The sequence below is a fragment of the Danio rerio genome, chromosome 10, assembly GCF_049306965.1.
Source record: "Danio rerio strain Tuebingen ecotype United States chromosome 10, GRCz12tu, whole genome shotgun sequence".
NCBI classification, from domain to species: Eukaryota; Metazoa; Chordata; class Actinopteri; order Cypriniformes; family Danionidae; genus Danio; species Danio rerio.
In genome coordinates, this window is record NC_133185.1 from 18,865,822 (window position 1) to 18,885,643 (window position 19,822).

General features: G+C 36.0%; 2 protein-coding genes across 9 annotated transcripts in view; one reads left to right on the top strand and one right to left on the bottom strand.

The window, feature by feature from the left end:
- Positions 1-19,822, bottom strand: part of LOC110440067 (serine/threonine-protein kinase pim-3) — a 22,788-nt gene continuing 2,966 nt past the window's right edge. Inside the window, exons 1-8 of one of the 8 annotated variants that reach the window (XM_073914551.1) lie at positions 8,463-8,583; positions 6,015-6,059; positions 5,568-5,774; positions 5,369-5,437; positions 5,213-5,285; positions 4,763-5,135; positions 4,458-4,637; positions 1-1,179 (exon numbers count right to left, since the gene is read on the bottom strand). In XM_073914551.1, coding sequence (XP_073770652.1) covers positions 1,067-1,179; positions 4,458-4,637; positions 4,763-5,135; positions 5,213-5,285; positions 5,369-5,437; positions 5,568-5,581 — 822 coding nt within the window. In that variant the 5' untranslated portion in view covers positions 5,582-5,774; positions 6,015-6,059; positions 8,463-8,583 and the 3' untranslated portion in view covers positions 1-1,066. Of the gene's footprint in view, positions 1,180-4,457; positions 4,638-4,762; positions 5,136-5,212; positions 5,290-5,368; positions 5,532-5,567; positions 5,775-6,014; positions 6,060-7,837; positions 8,138-8,462; positions 8,584-19,822 lie in introns of those variants that run through there. The other 7 variants (XM_073914552.1, XM_073914556.1, XM_073914555.1 and 4 more) reach the window with 7 other exon arrangements.
- On the top strand, positions 8,599-17,407 carry minar2 (membrane integral NOTCH2 associated receptor 2). Its single transcript, XM_068223932.2, has 3 exons — positions 8,599-8,813; positions 14,446-14,676; positions 16,901-17,407. The coding sequence occupies exons 1-3, from the start codon at positions 8,667-8,669 to the stop codon at positions 17,090-17,092; spliced, it is 570 nt and encodes a 189-aa protein (XP_068080033.1). The 5' UTR covers positions 8,599-8,666; the 3' UTR covers positions 17,093-17,407.

Sequence of the window (19,822 nt, forward strand, 5' to 3'; positions counted from 1 at the left end):
AAAGATGTTATGGAATAATCTTTTATTGTTTCTTAATGTGCATGATGTCATCAAAGAAAACTATGTTTATATGGCAGAACAAGTATGTGCATATTATGCAAAGTGCATTTATTAATGCAACCGAAGATCACTGTGAAAAACAACATTTACAGTTAAACAATTTAATGGAACAATGCTTAAAGTCTGCATGAACTGAGAGTTGCTTGGACTTTTATTTCAGTTTGTTTATGTACTTTCAACTGAAACAATATTGAGTCAGGGCCAGGGGTTATTTTTGCAAAATTATGTAAATTTGGATTTCAAACAGACTTTAAAGAATATTTCAGCAAATTAGGCAGGCAAGAGAGTATCTGTAGAATGCTGATGTTTAATACCATGTCACTGTTAGGCGAGAATGAAGCTTCAGACGTCACTGATCATGTGATGATGGCAAAATGAATCAAGCTCCGGATGAATCAATGCTTCACTGCGAGATGTATCGTTTTTTTTTATACATGCTTCGAAGCCTCGGCGCACAACGTCACATCACTACAACAAAGTATGATGTGATTTATTTTAAATTTTAAACCAAGTAATCAAATGTTAAGCTGAATAAAAAAAAATAAACAGCAATAATGATTTTGCAGAAATAAATGGAGCATTTCTAAATCACACAAAACTGTCAAGGATTCACACAAACAGTGCATTTGATGTTTTTTTCAGCCGGCATCTAAATTGTGTGTATAGTGGAAATGGTTTGTGTGAGTTAGTGCATGCTAACTATCTTTCTTTATAAAAGTCAGTCACAGCCTATCTGTGACAGTCACTGTTAAAGTTCAGTTGATTTTAATTTGGTTCAGTAAGTCAGAGACGACAGTGGCAAGGAACCAAAAGTCCTACAATTGATGAAAGAGGAGAACAAACCTTGGGAGAAGCCAGGTTCAACTGGGGCAACCATTTCTCCTCTGGCCAAACATCAAGGGCAGAGCTCTGGGTGTTAGAGGGCTTGCAAACGGTAAGCATCCATCGTGGAGAAGGTGTAGATCCTAGTAGGTCATCGAGTGGGTGTTCAGACTAGCCAACGGAATCAGTGCAGAGACTTGTCTGTCACTGGGGTCTTTGCAGGAATGTGCTTTGACTCATCGATGACCACAACAACCATCTGCTCTGGATATGGGCCAGATCGACAATTACGTGAACCTTGGGATAAGGAGAAACAGACCAATTAACATGAGCATAGATGCAATTCAAACTACGTTGTGTTTTGGGAAGTGTTTCCAACTTTGGTTGTCCTGATTAATGCAGCAAAGATTGAGATTTCAAGGTTACACATTTGTGTTTTATGTAAATGCTAGTGCAGGGGTCAGCAATATGGGTACTGGATGTCCAGTGTCCCCGCAGAATTTAGCTTCAACTTGTCTCAACACAAAACTATTGCAAGACTTTGGCTGGCATGTTCAGGTGTGTTTGATTAGGGTTGGAGCTATACTCTGCCAGACACCAGGGGCCTCATGTACGAAGACTTACTTTGGATTAATACTAAAACATTTAATATGGACAAAGCTGTAAATGTGCGTAGTTGGTAAAAAAAATAAAAATAAATAAATCAGATGTATGAAACACTGCGTAAGCGGAATCCCACGTATTTTCTCTTTGTACATCCGAATTAACGTGAAACTGAGTGCACGTGCACAACCTCAAAACCCCTCCCCACCTCCTCCCCCGTATGAATATGGTAATGACTCCACTAGCAAAACCAACTGAAAAAGCAATGGCAACAGCAAGCAAGAAGAGAAACTTCTCAGAATGTGAATTGGAGGTGCTCCTATCGGTGGTAGACAGGAGAGAAACAGTGCTATTTGCAAGTTTGTCCTCCGGAATTAATAAGAAAAGAAAAAAAATAGAGTGGGAGAGTTTAGCTGATGGGGTTAACGCAGTGGGGTCTGAACATCGCACTGTGTGTAAATTTTGTTTAAAAAAATTCCGACGTAAAGTTGCAGGTTAAGAGGAGAACAGTGGCACACCGTCAAAGTGTGGACTGAACAGGCGGGGGAACGGGATGCTGCACAGGGGATGTGTTGTCAAGACAACTACAGAGAACTTAAGAGCATGGTTCCTGCTACATTCATTTTTCCATGGCGGGGCGCCACACCAAAATGCATCCCTCCATGGCTACATTACAGCTTCTCATTCAAAACATTTAGTCGTTGTTGTTGTTGTTTTTGATAGCGGAATATCATTGCACCAAAACGTATTAAAAGGGAAGTGAATTATAACAGCACAAACTTTTTCTGTAACCATAGTAGTGATGTGCGCTATTTGTTAAACCCTTTGAGGTTACGTGCTGACAGACTGACTGACCGACTGACTGACTGACTGACAGGTGAGTGATGCGTGTCCGGAGAGATACGATTATATTCAGTTCTAGAAACATGATCATATTGGTTCTACTGTTAATAGGGATAGATCATAAGTATGATTTCTTTTGGGTGATTGGGGTGATTGAGGTGTTTTCGCGTTAATGTCATGTGAATCACCACAGCATGCAGGTATGGCCAGATTTAGCCCGGAGAGTGACAGCAAAAAGCAGATCATATGCGTGAGCTGACACAGACCACAAAACATATCAGACTCATTTGAATTGCACAGTAACATGCGTTTTAAAGAGCAACAGTAAGTCAGACATAGTATTACCATTATAGATTAGTCATGACTGTGGTAGTTATGAATCTGATGCACTTGAGCTTAACAGATTTAAATGCAAGATGTATCTGTTTCTATATCTTTTTTATAATTCTCTGAAACATAACTAAAATTAAATTGTAAGCACTTCTCTATGTGGAAGCCCAAATACAGAAACAGAAGACGCTCTGTGGAAATAGCTTCAGTAAGCGGGGTGTGGGGTTTATGACTTAATTAACCTGGATGTATTTTTTTTAGTCCCCAAACTTTGTTCGCTGTAGGCTTTGCTAAGCTAACGCTGTGAAAGCCAATGTCTCCCTTTGCATTGAGTGTATTACATTCAGAGATGTTGTTTATGTTTACACAGATACATTAGACACAAACTAAAGTGTAAAATATTATATTTCAGTAGGCCACCCCTTTAATTAATTGTTACCAATAACGGCTGGCCAAATACGCACACTGTCACCACAGGACTGTGTTTAAATCCCTCATAAAGGAGATTTTTGCATGATAGGTCCCCTTTAATTGTCATTTGTGCTGTGAAGTGAAACGGGGATAACATCAGTAAGAAAAATAACCACAAAGTATTGGAAATAACGTAAATAATGGAAATTTGATGTACAGTAAACAGAATTAAGCTCCTGACATGTAATGTTGCATTTAAGCCCTTACTCTGATTATTGGAAATAATCTGTTATTCGTGCACATGTTAACGTAGTCACTGACACATTTAAAATGCATCAGTAATATCAAAAATTTATTGGACGTTTTATTGAATATACTGTATTAAAAGCCATCTATACATTCTGTACAGGTCTAACCGGCTTCATGTTTCAAGTTATTTCCAATATTGGCTAATGCTTCGCTTTGCTACATTGAACATCCAGTTTACTGGACATTAAGGCCAATTCACACGGATGCTTTTGTGTGAAAACCAACAGATTAACGGCAACACACACCAACAGGGGTAACACTGAACCTACAAACTCCAACAGACTTGTTTGTTGCTGTTCATCTGTGTGGTGTGTAATGGCCTGTAAATGTGTTTTGAAATGCTACATCTATATTTAGATGAAAGCAGTAATGCCAAAGTAACTGCTGCAACTGGGCATAAAATACATTTTATTGTTCATTTTTTGAGCACAGAATTGGACAGGATGTTAATAACCTTGTTTCTTATACTATGTGTTTGTTTCCCTTTTCTTTTCTGCTGTTCTCAATTAAAACACATTATGCTAGTTTACACTAGCTCATCCTAATGTGTTATTTAGTGATGTTTGTCGCCACCTACTGGACTTATTTCATATCTAAGACTTAGACAACTTTCTTATTGTCTTGCTGACACTTTTCCTGTTGCTGTCATATTATAGATATTATAGACTAGCTAGTGTGCGTGTGTGTGTGTATTTGTGACTTCGGCTTCTCTAGCTTGATACAGAGCCTCACAGACGCAGCAGAGTAAGTTCAGGAACAGCATCTGTTCTCCTCAGTTCCTCTGCCACTCCTGCTCTCCTTCTACAAATCATTGGCAGTGTTTATCTTCACTGAACCTGACAATACAACCCAAGCCATGACTTCTGGATTCAGATAAGTGTGTCACTGGCCACCTGTTCAGTGCAACCAGGGATGGTGCTCAAGATCATCTAAACTGGGCCTATCAGCCGGCGCTGCACTGAGACACCAGCGAATCAGCTGACGGCACTCTGTTACACACAAGACCGTCTTCAGAAACACACAGCAACACACTTCTGCTCGCTCGCCATACCCTCTTTGAATGTGTCTGAATCTCTTGCCTGTTGACAAGCTCCTAGGGAAGGTCAGTCTGCTTCTGGATGTGACCCTCCGTGCGCCTCTGAAGGGGAAACAGTCACACAGGATGTTGTAGAGCGTCACTCTTACTGACAAGACTGTAGCTGGAGTGGCATTGTAGTGACGTCTGCGAAACCACTCTGGAGGAGCGAATGCAGGAGTGCCTGAGAGACACAAGAAGACCACAAACATCTGCTTAAAATGCTCCAGTACAGACAAATTCCCTTTAGTTGATCAGCAGAAGTTCACAAACATCAACTGAACGTTTCCTTCAGTAACTCAAACTCACCTGAAAAGTATTTGTAGGCCGATCTCTTCAGCACATCTCCACAGCCAAAGTCCAGCAGCTTGATGTCCTGGGACTCTGTGGAGACCAGCAGGTTCTCTGGCTTGACGTCCCGGTGCAGGACACCACGGCTCTCACAGTGTTTCAGCGCTGCGATCAGCTGCACCAGCACTTTCTTGGTCAGACGCTCGTCCAGACAGCCGTTCTCCTCACAGAAGCTCTGGAGATCTTGACAAGGAGCCGGACGCTCCAGGATCAGGACGTAGCGTCTGGGAGGGTCAAACCAGTCCAGCAGCTGCAGGACACTGGGGCAGGCAGGAGCTGAAGTGACACGGGTCATCAATGCCACCTCCAGCGGCAGCCGACCCTGACCGTCCTGCAGGACAAACCCTCCATTATATCCAGGACTGAATCAAACACAGCAAACACAACATATTTCATACTGGAACTTACAACTTTCAGTCTCTCGGGGGTCCGGTCTTTCGACACATACTTGATGGCCACCTGCAGACAGAGTAAATCACACCTGCCTGATGGTGACACATGACATTTACTGACAGCAACATTTCTAAAGCATGTCTTAATGTAGGATGGAAGAAAATCTCTTACTGGCAGTCCATTAGACCTGCGGATCCCAGCAAACACAGAGCCGAATCCACCTCGTCCCAGCAGCGGGCCCTTCAGGTACAAATCCGCAACACAGAAGAGCACAAGAAATGAAGAGAAAAGAGGAAACATGCTGCAGTGTCTTCAATGACAAATCATTTCTTAACTGAGCCATGAGATCTGCAAGATGAGCTGTGCTGACCTCTGCAAGAGCATTTGGCTGGTCTCCTGGATGAGGTGGACTGCCTTTTCCTCTTGCTGTTCCTCTGGTCTGTGGATGCAGAATCAGCCAAATGTGAAGGCAGAGGAGCCAAAAAACCAGGAAGCTCAGCGGTGCCGTCCCGTGTGTCTGTATCCAGAGCTGCTGTCTGGGTAAAAGCAGCACTCCTGGGTCTGGAGCGGCTTGATGCTAAATTATAATTCACACACAGCAAACACTTTTACTGCTCACTTTTCTCACACTTTCAATCGAGACTTGCAGTTTTTATTGAGCATCTCTGTAGTTTTCCATCTATATAATTGTTTTAAGGAATATATTGTTTAATAAATCTGTTTTGTGACATGTTAACTTCTACAATCTTTTTCATATTAGTCAAACATCGTGCAGCATCATACAATGACAAACTAATGAGCCATTAAAAACACTCACCTCATCTTTCTTCACCCATGTGGGACATGGAAAATGTCCTACAACCTGCAACCAAACAAGAAAACACATATAAAATATAAAAATAAACCAATAACAAAGTAAATAAGAAGAAAAATAATAACAAAACCAAGTGAAAATGGAAAGACTATAACAATAAATGTTATAGTTAATTTCTCTCTGTTCTTTATTTCTTGTGCTCTTCTGTGTTGCAGACTTAAACTTATAAAATTCTTAAAGACAAACACTCACACACTGCATGCTCTTCATAATGTGGTGCAAAAAATTAAGACAACAAAATAAGACAATTTCAGAAGTTACTTTATTACAGAATCTATCAACACAGAATAAAAATAAAAAGGCTGCAACTTAAAAAAAAAACTAAGACGAATACATTTAACAAAATCTCATGTTTTAAAAGATGGTGTTATTTATGCAGATCAATTTAGGGGTCATTCCTTGCTATATTGATATAGCATATTATTATGCTATAATATTATAGGTAATATTTCAGTTCAGGGGCTTTGCTAGGGTCGTAATGGATAAGGGGCTTAGCCCCAAAGAAGCCCTCCCTCCCTTCCCCCCAAACAAGAAGTTGTAATTCACCCTGCTAAAATACCCCCACTTTCAAAAGGTGATTTCTAATCTTAATAATATGATTATAAATGGTTCAATAATAAAATAAATAAAGGGTTTTTGAATTGACAGTTTTTTAACAATAAACTGTGAAGCTTTGTGACATCAAAAAGGAAAAAACATTGATAAATTAACCCACTTCTTCTTTACTAGTCTGTTATGAGCCATATCAGACCTCTTGAGCCTATCATCACCTCCTGATTTGCAGTTTCTGTGTGTTTTTTGAAAATGTAATTTTCTGCATGTCTTCAAATCTGAAAATATGATTTATTTTACGGTGTGAGTTGCTATGCAATGTGATACAAAGCTACAAACATGTTCATTTGGACCGAGTGATTAACTAAGGTGTAGTGTTGTCAAGATACTGGAATTTCTAAATTCAATACCTTGCAAAAATATTGACATTCTATAGGCTACTATTTTTAATATAATAACAATTGTATCAAAAATAGTACAAAAAATTATTAAATAAAGCTATATGCTAGAAATATGTTTGATTCAGATTTCTTTAGGGGGAGATTTTTCTTCATTTTTCCTCAAAATAGGTTGATGTGGACAGTGTAGCACTTTAAATGCATGTAATGCCTGATTCATTCACACTTGAGCAGAAATTCCAAATATGCCTCACAAAAGTAGCAGAACATTCCAGGAAATCCCTAATATGGAAAAAGGAATCCAGCTATTGCTGTAGTTGAATGAATGAAAATAAGATCTGAATAAACACAAAATGGCTTTAACTGGTCATTTACACGACTGCAACAATAAATGGTCTATATGTGTTCTTCCAGCCATCTTAGGTATTTTCATAAGAATAAAGTTGATTTATAATCCGATGCTAACTGATATAGCGTGTTACAGTAGAATATAACTTAGCTAGAAAATAATATGCTAGATTCATAAACTCACTGTGATTTAACGATTACAAAAACATATGGAACTGTACAAAAACAGAAACAGTGACTGGCTATATCATATCTAGATAAATATGTGTAGATATCTATATCATATCTAGAAAGCTAGTACAATTTTCTAACTAATTCACATGTATTTACATTGAAATGATGCACATTTTATTGATTACAGTTATTTTATTTTTACCAAAACTGCACACTTTTAATACTATGAAAACAAATATTAAGCTTCATCAGTAGTTAGAACTATTTAGTTTGGAGAAACAGTTGTATTATTACCCCATCAGCTTCAGCTCCTCAAAATAATGAATGTATGATGACAGTGCTGTGGCGGGATTTTTTAAACACCTTGTGACAACAGTGCCACTCCTACCTGCTGGAAGAAACAGGTATTGCTGAATAGTAGCTATTTTAATCCAGCCCATTACATTACAAAGCACAGGAGAGGACAATTTCTTCAACAGGATAGCGCTCCCTCTCATACTTCAGCCTCCACATCAAAGCTCCAGAAAGCATAGAAGGTAAGGTGCTGCAGGATTGGCCAGCCCAGTCACCGGACATGAACATTATTGAGCATGTCTGGGGTAAGATGAAGGAGGAGGCATTAAAGATAAATCCAAAGAATCTTGATGAACTCTGGGAGTCCCACAAAAACGCTTTCTTTGCCATTCCAGATGACTTTATTAGCAAGTTATTCGAGTCATTGCAGAGATGGAGGCAGTCGCCCAAGCTCATGAGAGCCATACACAATATTAATTCTGTATCCACTGCACCATTGACTTAAGATTCTATACTGAACATTATTTCTGTGACTTTTGCCTAAGCAAAGTCAGACCTTACTGTCCTAATTAAAAATCAAGACATGATCATATTTTATTTTGGTGAAATAAGCGTAATCCTTTACCTTTCATATAAGCCACTTCTGATACCAAATGATCAACTAGTTCCTAAAACTTGGATAGGTGACGACGTTTGTCAGGTAGGGTAGTTGTAGGTGTGACACTAGCCCTTCACTAGTAGGTATCAGGTAGAGTTACATCATGAATAATTAATCTCTCAATGAGATCAGAGTCAGTAAGGCTCATTTCAGCCTTACGCAAGTCACAAAATGGACATAGCCGTCCTGCCGAACAACAATCATCCAGAGAAATTCCTTCAGCTGGATGTGGGAATGTTGCCGGCTACACATGGAATGTTTCAGATTGGCGCTGCACTGTCTCGCCAACGGCAGTGGCACAACAGGATGTACTCCCAGGTAAAACTCTGTTAGCATACAGACTCAGGCTGCCACAGGGAAGGAGAACGTGAGAGCTGCTTTGTGGGAAAAAAAATTTCCTGGAAATGAAGCTTACGCTTATAGATTACAGCAAGCAAATTCCATCATAAGCAAACCGAATTTACAGCATAGCTATTTTTTGTAATAATAGCGTTCCTGTAAGTTTATGCTGTAAATTTAGCAAATAGCCTACTACAAAGTTTTTGAACGATATAAAGTGCTTGAATTATTCTGAATTATTGGTAATACAACTACAATAGTAGGCTAATATAAACAAATGCTAATATAAACTTTTCTACAACCACTATATAGGCTATATTGTATATTATACAACAATATACCAAAGTTTACTCTAGTAAAATCTACACTAAAGAATTTTTACAGATTATCAGTTGACCATACAGTAAATACTACATTTAGGCCTATATAGCATTCAATAACTAAGTGAGAATACTATACAGTATAATAGACTTTACTGCACTGTAAAAAGTTTTCATATTTTGTGATTCATGTTTTTATTTTTAATTTTCCCCAATTAATCATGTTTTAGAAATGGATTATGGGGCCTTGATCATTCCTCCAACAACTTTTAACCTCAAAAAGTTCAAAAAGGTGACTTTTATTAACATTGTAAATAGATTAAAGTAATATATTGTTTGGACTGGCTTTGTATATTATAGTACAAAAACCTTGTTAAAAAAAACCTCCAGTACATTTTCTTTTATTTTACAGATTCATTTCTTTATATATTGTTTATTATAATACGTTATAAAATTTCAAGCAACTAAAATGTCAATAAAAGTCACTTTGTTAAAATGTAATCTTGACTTATAGGTTAATAAAAACAAATAACCCAACACTTTAATTTTCTATAACTACCATAGGCTATAATGTATATTATACAACAATACACCAGTTTACTGCAGTAAATCTAAAGTATATTATAGAATTTATTCCAGATTATCAGTTCACCATAGATACAGTAAATACTACATTTAGGCATATATAGTATTTAATAACTAAGTGTGAGAATACTATACAATATAATACTGTAGACTTTACTGCACTGTAAAAGTTTTCGTATTTTGTGATTCATGTTTTTATTTTTTATTTTCCCCACTTAATTATGCTTTAGAAATGCATTATGGGACCTTGATCATTCTTCAAACAACTTTTAACCTTAAAAAGTAAAAAAAATAAAAATAAAATAAAAGTCTTGTATTAACATTTTTAATAGATGAAAGTAATATATTGTTAGGGTTGGTGTTGTATATTATGGTACAGAAACTGCTAGTACATTTTCTGTTATTTTAAAGATTTATTTCTTTATATATTATTTATTATAGTACATTATAACATTTCAAGCAACTAAAATAGTTTAGTGGGTTAATTCAAACAAATAACCCAATACTGTAGTTTGCTACAACTACTATTTAGGCTATAGTGTATATTGTACTACATTAAACCACAGTTTACTGCAGTGAAATCTAAAGTATCTTATAGAATATATATGTATAAAGTAAAATGTATATGTAAAAAGTTTTCATATTTTGTGATTCATGTTTTTATTATTTTTTTGTATTTGTTTCCAACTAATTATGCTTAAGAAAATGCACAATGGGACCTTGATTTTTCTTTTAACAACTTTTAATCTTAAAAAGCTTCAAAAAGAGGCTTTTATTAACATTTTAATAGTTTTAAGTGATATATTGTCTGGGTTGGTGTTGTATATTACACCACAAAAACCCTGTAATAAACTTCAGTACATTTTTTGTTATTTTACAGATTTATTTCTTTATATTTTATTTATTAAAGTACATTATAACATTTCAAACAACTGAAATATCAATAAAAGTCATTTGACTTATAGGTTAATAAAAACAAATAATCCAAGTTTTCTACAACTATTTATTACAGATTATCACTTCACCATAGATACAGTAAATGTATATATTTAGGCTAATATAGCATTCAGTAACTAAGTATGAAAATACTATAATATATACAGTATAGTAGACTTTACTACGCTGTAAAACGTTTTCATATTTTGTGATTCATGTTTCAAATTTTTATTTTCCCACAATTAACTATGCTTTAGAATTGCATTATGATCTTTTTTCCAACAACTTTTAACCTTTAAAGTTTAATAATAAATGAATTTTATTAACATTTATTAACAGTTGGTGTTGTATATTATGCTACAAAACCATGTAATAAACCTCCAGTACATTTTCTGTTATTTTACAGATTTATTTCTTTATATATGATTTATTATAGTGTATCAAAACAACTAAAATATCAATAAAAAGTCACTATATTAAATTGTAGACTTGACTCTTCAACATCAAACATTGACAAAGCAGAGATCAAGGTCCCATAATGCAATCAATAACAGTAAATAAATCAAAAAGAAATTGTTGATCATAAAATATGGAAACTGTTTACAGATATTTTTTTACAGTATATGGCTCAAAAATACTGAAGAATTTACAATAAATTACTCTACTATTTTATTCATGTGAAAGGGAACAAAAAAAAAAGTTTGGCTTAACAAGCACCATTTGATTTATTAGATTATATTTATGCTGCAATTCAGTGTTTCTCAACCACGTTCTGGACCTCCAGCTCTGCACATTTTCCATGTCTCCATAACCAGACACCTGATTCAGATCATCAGCTCATTAACAGAGACTGAAACACCTGTAATGGGTGTGACAGAAAAATGAGACATCCAAAACATATAGTGTTGGTTGTGCTCAAGGAATGTGGTTGAGAAACACTGCTAACTAACAAGAAACAAAAGGGGTAACCAGCAGCGCTTTAATTTTCACCAAATGCTTTGAATTTATTAACAATATACTATGCTGCTTACTTTATAAAAGACTATTGTACCAAGTCCAACTTCTCCACCCAACCATCGCATCAGAGCATATCTGATGTTTAATCTGCATGCTGCAATGCAGCTGAAAACAACCAGCACTTTTCAGCAATTCCTAAACAAAATATATGATAAAGCAAAGTATTTTAAACCCTACTGAATAATTGGGTTTTAGAAAAAAGTGTATATTTGACAGAAATAGTTGCCTGAGATGTGTTTCAAAGATGTTCATTGACTAAAATGACTTGCATTACCCAGTGTTGAGCAAGCTACTTGAAAAATGTAATAAGCTGATATTAGCTACTCTACTTAAAATGCAGCCTAACTACACTAAAATCTGTCTGAAAAATGTAGCAAGCTAAGCTACTTGGCCAAAGTAGCTACATCTCAGCTATTTTTGCAAGTCAATCATGTCTTAGTGATCAATAAACTGTCAATGACACATATGAGGCATTATTGTTCAGTTCAATTATTTACAAATAAAAATATATTTGCAAATAATATGCTGCACTAAACAGAAACAAATGATAGAATATGACAGCAAAAACAAAAATCCAATAAAACCAGGTGTTACACATTTAAAATACTATAGTAATTTATAGTAAAGTAAAATATTAAGAAATAAGCATTGTATTATATATACTATACATGTATACTTCTGACTTTTCATTAATGAATTACTCTACATAATGTAGTAACATTAGTAACAAACTAATAGTAATTACCATAGTATACTTTAGCTTTTACTATAGTAAACTATATATATATATATATATATATATATATATATATATATATATATATATATATATATATATATATATATATATATATATACAATAGTTCTGTCGTGCCGTGAGATATTCTGCAATAACAGCACTAGTCCAGCCTCTTAATCCTTCACCTTTTTATTACTCTGCACACATACAGCAAGCAGAAGACAGTTTGACAAATATTTCTGCAGTTGGGCAACATAATGTACTTTTTGGGCTTTTTTAGTCGGGAATGCAGTTGTTTAGATTGCAAAAACTGTTTTTGTTTTAGATTGCAGTTAAATATAGTACCTATCTTAAAATATTTATAATTTCTGAGAAGCAGTGATTCGGCGGGCCATTAGCCGCATTGAGTGGACCAAAGACGGTTGACGTTGTCCATCCACAGGAGGGCGACAGAGGCTGCATAATATATTTTTTATATAATTTTTTATATTTGCCCCTACCCCAACCTTAAAATCAACCGTCAAAGAAATGTAAAAACAGATCTGGATCTGGAGTCTTCTCTATTAGTATAATCGATTAACCCAATGCAATTTTACAGCAATTCGTAACTTTTTGATTTAGTGGCTAATTCGTATGATCTAATACGTACAATTTAGTACAATTTGCTCATTACCTAATGACGGTTAGGTTTAGGGGTGGGATTGGGTGCCACGCCTCATTTTTAAAATCGTATATTTTCATTTGACTGAACTCGTATTTCCCATTTATTGTATTTTATTAGTGTCTGCCCATACCCCAACCTTAAACCGAACCGTCATAGTAATGTAAAAACAGATCTGGATCTGGAGTCTTCTCTATTAGTATAGCTTAATAACTATGTAAACCAGTGGTTCTCAGACTTTTTTCATCAAGTACCACCTCAGAAAAAAATTGTTTCTCTAAGTACCAACAAAATGAGCATTACTGAAATACAGTAGCGTAGTAGGCCCAGTAAAGCAGCTACAACTCTGCACAGTTAAAAAAACGTGGCAGATTACCTCAGAAATATAGGCTATATGTCATATATGGCATATTATATCCATCATTTTTGGTAAATTTTGAAATGTGTGTAGCATGTACATGACATATTTCATTCCTCCGCGTACCACTAGAAGGAAGCCTGCATACCACTAGTGGTACATGTACCACAGTTTAAGGAACAACTTATGTAGATGGATGATAACAGCCCCTACTGAATCATATCTATCAACTGATAACCACTGATAACACCCATTTACTCAAGTATTTGAACAGAATTCAAATTAAATGTACAGGTCAAATAAAAATCCTTTCAAGTCCATAAATATGCCTTTGTAAGTGTCTACCGATTGTCGAATCTGGTTGGGTTGTTCAAATGATTTTCCTTTATTTTAGAGAATCATTCAGGTTTTCATTCAAATTTAAATGATAGAAATGACTCAAAATTTCCAAGTAATCACTTTGGTCGTCCCAATTGTTCACACATTATAAATGTAAAATGAAAGGCTCATATTTTGTATTTTAAATCATGTCAGGGTAGCCCAGTCCCGCTTGAGTCCTCAACTGAATCTGACCAGTATAAACACAACAGTCTGGAATTTTCTAGTAATACTAAAGACTCTCATTAAATTGTCCAGGTGTGTTTAATTAGTGTCAAAGCTACAATCTACAAAAAGTGGCCCTTCAGGGCTGTGTAGGGGGAATATTTAATTTGTTTCAAACGTGATAGAACATTAACCTTTTTGGAGGCACTGATTTAATTTTTGAACTGATGTACTTGACATGAAAATGTCACCAGAGTCTTGTGTGTGTGTGCGTGTGTAATTAGACTGCATAAATTACATGTGAGAGCTTCAGACAGGAATGAATATACTTTCAGCAATACATTTACATTTTTCTGTAATTACAGCATTCGACAGAGAGGTGTTGCACAGCATGACTGTATTGATTTTGTCCCGCTGACATTTCTCATTGTGTGTTGTGCTTTGTTGCGAAGGGCAGGGAGAGAGGAAATGAAGAAAAGGCTTCAGGAGACAGTCATATGTTTGAAGACAAAGAGCTGGAGAAACACATCACTCCTCAAACTCTGAAACCGAAGATCAAGCAGAACCCTCTCTATTCTCACATCAACATCATTCAGACTGAAGAGAACAAGAGCAAACCCTCCTGGACCATTCAGGACTATGACAGACACACTTCACATGGCCAGCTGGCAGACTATATGAAGGTATGTTATCAGTAAATAGAGACAAATAAACAATTGAATGACAAAAGAAGACATGGTGTGAAAATGATTTAAAGCATATCCCATTAGTTACCTAAAAATGTATCTGCACACTTCAATATTTTGTACAAATTTATTTGCCCTCATAAACTTTTATAAAATACCATAACCTTCCCTCTGCCTTCCCTCTGCTCACCACACACCAGCTTTTGGTAGAGTGGAGAGACAGTGATAGAGTCAATTCGGTGAAAGGGGATGATTGGAAGGCCATGATCGTCAGGGCCTACTTTGGCCAGGACACCGGGGTTACAATTCTGCTCTTTCACGATTTTTATTGACCACAGAGAGTCAGGACCTCGGTTTAACATCTCATTTGAAAGACGGTGCTCACTGACAGTGAGGTGTCCACTTCACTTTTACTGGGGCATTAGGACTCACACAGACCACAGGTTGAGCGCCCCCTGCTGGCTTCACTAACACCACTTTCAACAGCAACCTAGTGTTCTCCCATCCAGGTACTGACCAGGCTCAGCCCTGCTTAGCTTCAGTGAGTAACCGGTCTTGGGCTGCAGGGTGATATGGCCTTGTATGGCTGTATAACCATAAATTCCAGTTTCAGCAAAGTTGAGTGTCCAGACGCAATTTATTTACAGCTTAGTCATTTACAGCTTAGTCATACAGGCAATGGTCAAAGCAGGAGCAAACATGACTAAAGCCCTGCTCACACTGTGAGATTTCAGCCACGTTTTTGTCATCCGTGACAAATTTGGGAAATTCTAAAAGATTCCTGAAATCCTAGGCTAAAATGAGTGATCTTTGATTGTTGGTTTGACATGTTCACAGACAGCTGCTTAGTGCTCGTTGAGATCATATTTTCTCTTCGATGAAGTTCTTGCAGTGCTAACAGTTTTCAGACACTTCACTGCAGTGTGACAGCCGCTGAGATATGCGTCAATCTAAGAACCAATAGAAATGCAGAATCTGATGATGCAATCCATGCAACGATTCAAACGACTGAGGGGAAATGTCAAAAACAGTTTTTTCTTTCTGGTTTCATTATTGAGACATGCCGTGTGCAAAATTGCTGCTACAAATTGCACTTTTGCTTTGAGGAATCATTTCAGAACGCGGGATAGTGAAAGTGTCACAGCTGGATGACGTCAAACTCCAGGGGCATTTCCTTCGTGTTTGGCACGTCTTCATTGTAGTTCAGTTTCCATTTAAGTACAGTGAACTTATTGTCATGTTCAAGAAGCAATCTGAGATGATAACGCGCCATGCCTATGACATGGCGCGTTATCGTGCTGGAAGCAGCCATCAGAAAATGAGTGCACTGTGGTCATAAAGGGAAGGACATAGTCAGCAACAATACTCAGGTAGGCTGTGGCATTGACACGATGCTCAATTGGTACTAATAGATCCAAAGTGTGCCATGGCAAAATGGATCCATGCTTTCATGCTGTTGACACCAAATTCTGACCCTACCATCCGAATGTTGCAGTAGAAATCAAGACTCATCAGAGCAGGCAACGTTTTTCCAATCTTCTATTCTCTTGTTCCATTTAAGTGAGTTTGTGCGAATTATAGCCTCAGTTCTCTTTTTAGCCAACAGGAGTTGAATCCGGTGTGATCTTCTGCTTCTGTAGCCCATCCGCCTCAAAGTTGGACGTGTTGTGCTTTCAGAGATGCTCTTCTGCATGCTTGGTTGTAACGAGTGGTTATTTGAGTTACTGTTGCCTTTTTATCAGCTCAAACCAGTCTGGCCATTCTCCTCAGGCATCAAAAAGGCATTTGCGTCCACAGAACTGCCGCTCACTGGACATTTTCTCTTTTTCGGACCATTCTCTGTAAACCCAAGGAATGGTTGTGCGTGAAAATCCCAGTAGATAAGCAGTTTTTGAAATACTCAGACCTGCCCATCTGGCACCAACAATCATGCCACGTTCAAATTCACTTAAATCACCTTTCTTCTTCATTCTGATGCTCGGTTTGAACTGCAGCAGATCATCTTGTCCATGTCTACATGCCTAAATGCATTGAGTTGCTGCCATGTGATTGGCCGATTAGAAATTGTCGTTAATGAGCAGTTGGACAGGTGTACCTAATAAAGATATATCATTTTCACATACATTTTAAAAATAACTTCATTATTGAAAGAGTGGGTAAAATATAAAACACTGCTTTTGCTTTAAGGGTAGTCTAGTCAACTGAAATTTATGTCTTTCAGGAAGACCCAAGAGATCTGAGCTTCTGGCTGGAAGATCTTTATACCCCTGGTTACGACTCACTGCTCAAGAAGAAAGCTGCTGAAATGAAGAGGAACAAAATTTGTAAAACATTTGCATTCATCACTCTGTTCGTTTGTGCTGTCGTGATCATTATTACTGTGCCAATAGTGGTAAAACAATCAAGAGACTGATGGAGCCATGCCAACTGTGTAGTCTATAGTCTGCATCCATTCCTACATTCTTACAGTTCAGCTAAACAACAGCAAACACTTCACATCAATTATATGTATAATCATTATTTTGTCTGAAAGGCTTTTGAGCTAAATTGCATCTGTTAATTGTCTGACAGTGATAACAACCCAAATCAAACACACCTGAACCAGCTAATCAAGCTCTTATTAGATATAGAAGCTTCCTGGCAGGTGTGTTGAAGCAAGTTGGAGATAAATTCTCCAGGACATCAGCCCTCAAGTTTGAACAACCCTGCTCTACAATCTAGATGTGTACACACACACACACACACACACACACACACACACACACACACACACACACACACACACACACACACACACACACACACACACACACACACACACACACACACACACACACACACACACACACACACACACACACACACACACACACACCTGCCACTTTATTAGGTACATCTTACTACTATCAGGATGTTCCCCTTTTGCCTTTTGAACCGCCTTATTCTTTCGTCAGAAAGATGTTTATATGTGTGTGTGTATATATATATATATATATATATATATATATATATATATATATATATATATATATATATATATTCATTCATTCATTCATTCATTTTTTTGTCGGCTTAGTCCCTTTATTAATCTGGGGTCGCCACAGCGGAATGAACCGCCAACTTATCCAGCAAGTTTTTCAAAAAAATCAGTTGAAGGATGAATGGACACTACAACATACTAGAATGGGCCGGTATAAGATTCTGATAGTATGATAACCTTGGATAAAACTATCACTGTTTCACGATTTTACGGTATTGTGATTCCTGCACTAATATATGTTCTTTTTTTAATGTCTGGGTAAAAAACAACTTATTTTCCCCTTTGAACACAATCTATTTTATTTTGTGAAACAATTAAATAATTTTTTGGAGCAGTAAACATGTCAGACTCAAATCAAACGAATCATTGACTTCTGCTGTCTTCATTAGATTTAAAAACACAGATTTCTTCACAACTTAAAACATCATCCTTGGATAACTTTTCTGCTAGCTAGAAAAAATCTGTCGTTCTAAAAATCTTAAACATACCTTAGGAAAGGTATTACAGAAAATTTTACAAACAGCGGTATACCTTGAATATGGTTATCATCCCATGCCTAAAACATACATACATAATACATTTTTAATATTATTAATTAAATGATTATTAATTAGGTGCTATTTAATCTCTTAATCATAAAAATGTTAAATAAATGCCTTAAACTGATAGGAAAACAACTTAAAACATTAAAAATGTATTATGTTCAAATTGACATTGACCTACAGTATAATAGATGCTGTTTAACTAGATATCGAATCACATCTATGTGAAGTTATATCATGTTAAATAGCAAACCTGGTCAATAAATTACTACCAGCCTATTTAGATTAGTATTTTTTGACCTGTTGATGATTTGTCATCAAGTCCATATTACTTCTTTTACTTAAATGTTTAATTTAGATGGGATCGTTTTATTGAATTGTGGAGATGTTTAATGTCTGGAGATTTAAAATGCATCAAATCAACACTAGGTGGAGTCATAATACAAACAGTACAAACTACACTTTCGAAGTGATAGGCTATATCAGAACTTTGTGTGTTCTGCATTGTAAGCCAGTGCAATAAAAACAATAAATAATGCTTAGAAAATGGCTTAAAACTCTCTATGATTCCCTACTACCCCCACACAACTCTCTCTCTCTCTTTTCCCTTAAACCCAGTGACCCTTTGGCAGAATTCCTTTTAGTGTGTGTAATATATTTCTGTGTGAGATTCTGTGAATTGCTTCTTGTCAGGCGTCAAGTCTTGACTCCACCTTGTTAAGCACCAACACTGAATGGCTAAGCTGTCAGGTTAACTGTAAGTACTGTGAGTGATTATCTTGAGCAAACCACTGCTCTGCTATTTCTGAAAGCTAAAATAACTACCAGCTTGAGCTCTACTTGCTTTTGTGCATCTCATTTTATAGCTTGAAAAAGGCTCAATCGCATGTTTCACAAGAAACACATAACTTTGTATATTCCTCAGTTAGACTGTAAATATTGAAAAAAAGGAATTAGTTAGGCTGCTTTTTAAAAAGTGAGTGTCTTAAAAAATGAGCAAACCCATTGTAACTTGAAACTGTTCACTTAATTTATACAATTATGCAAATTGTTCATTTATTTAATAATTTTAAGTGGCATTCCTAAAATGATTAAATTAATTAACTTTGTGCATAATAATAATAATAATAATAATAATAATAATAATTATTATTATTATTATTATTATTATTAATTTAGGTCAGTGCAATTTCTCTATAATACATTTTAATGTTTAACATTAAAGCAATAACTTATATATATATACATATATATATATATATATATATATATATATATATATATAGATAGATAGATAGATAGATAGATAGATAGATAGATAGATAGATAGATAGATAGATAGATAGATAGATAGATAGATAGATAGATAGATAGATAGATAGATAGATAGATAGATAGATAGATAGATAGATAGATAGATAAATGTATAAATAAACTTTTAATAACTGTTTCAACAGTTTTAACAATGTAAAAAAAATATATATATAATAATGTCAAAATATGCTTCCAAGTCATCACATTTACACACATCTTTTCAGTTTTAGGTTTCTTCCCAATTTTG

Excerpts from the sequence above, each read along its gene's own strand:
- minar2 (XM_068223932.2), top strand. The coding sequence starts at position 8,667 with ATGGACATAGCCGTCCTGCCGAACAACAATCATCCAGAGAAATTCCTT. Across the intron at positions 8,814-14,445 it reads ACAACAGGATGTACTCCCAG|GGCAGGGAGAGAGGAAATGA; the intron begins GTAAAACTCTGT and ends TTTGTTGCGAAG. Across the intron at positions 14,677-16,900 it reads AGCTGGCAGACTATATGAAG|GAAGACCCAAGAGATCTGAG; the intron begins GTATGTTATCAG and ends TATGTCTTTCAG.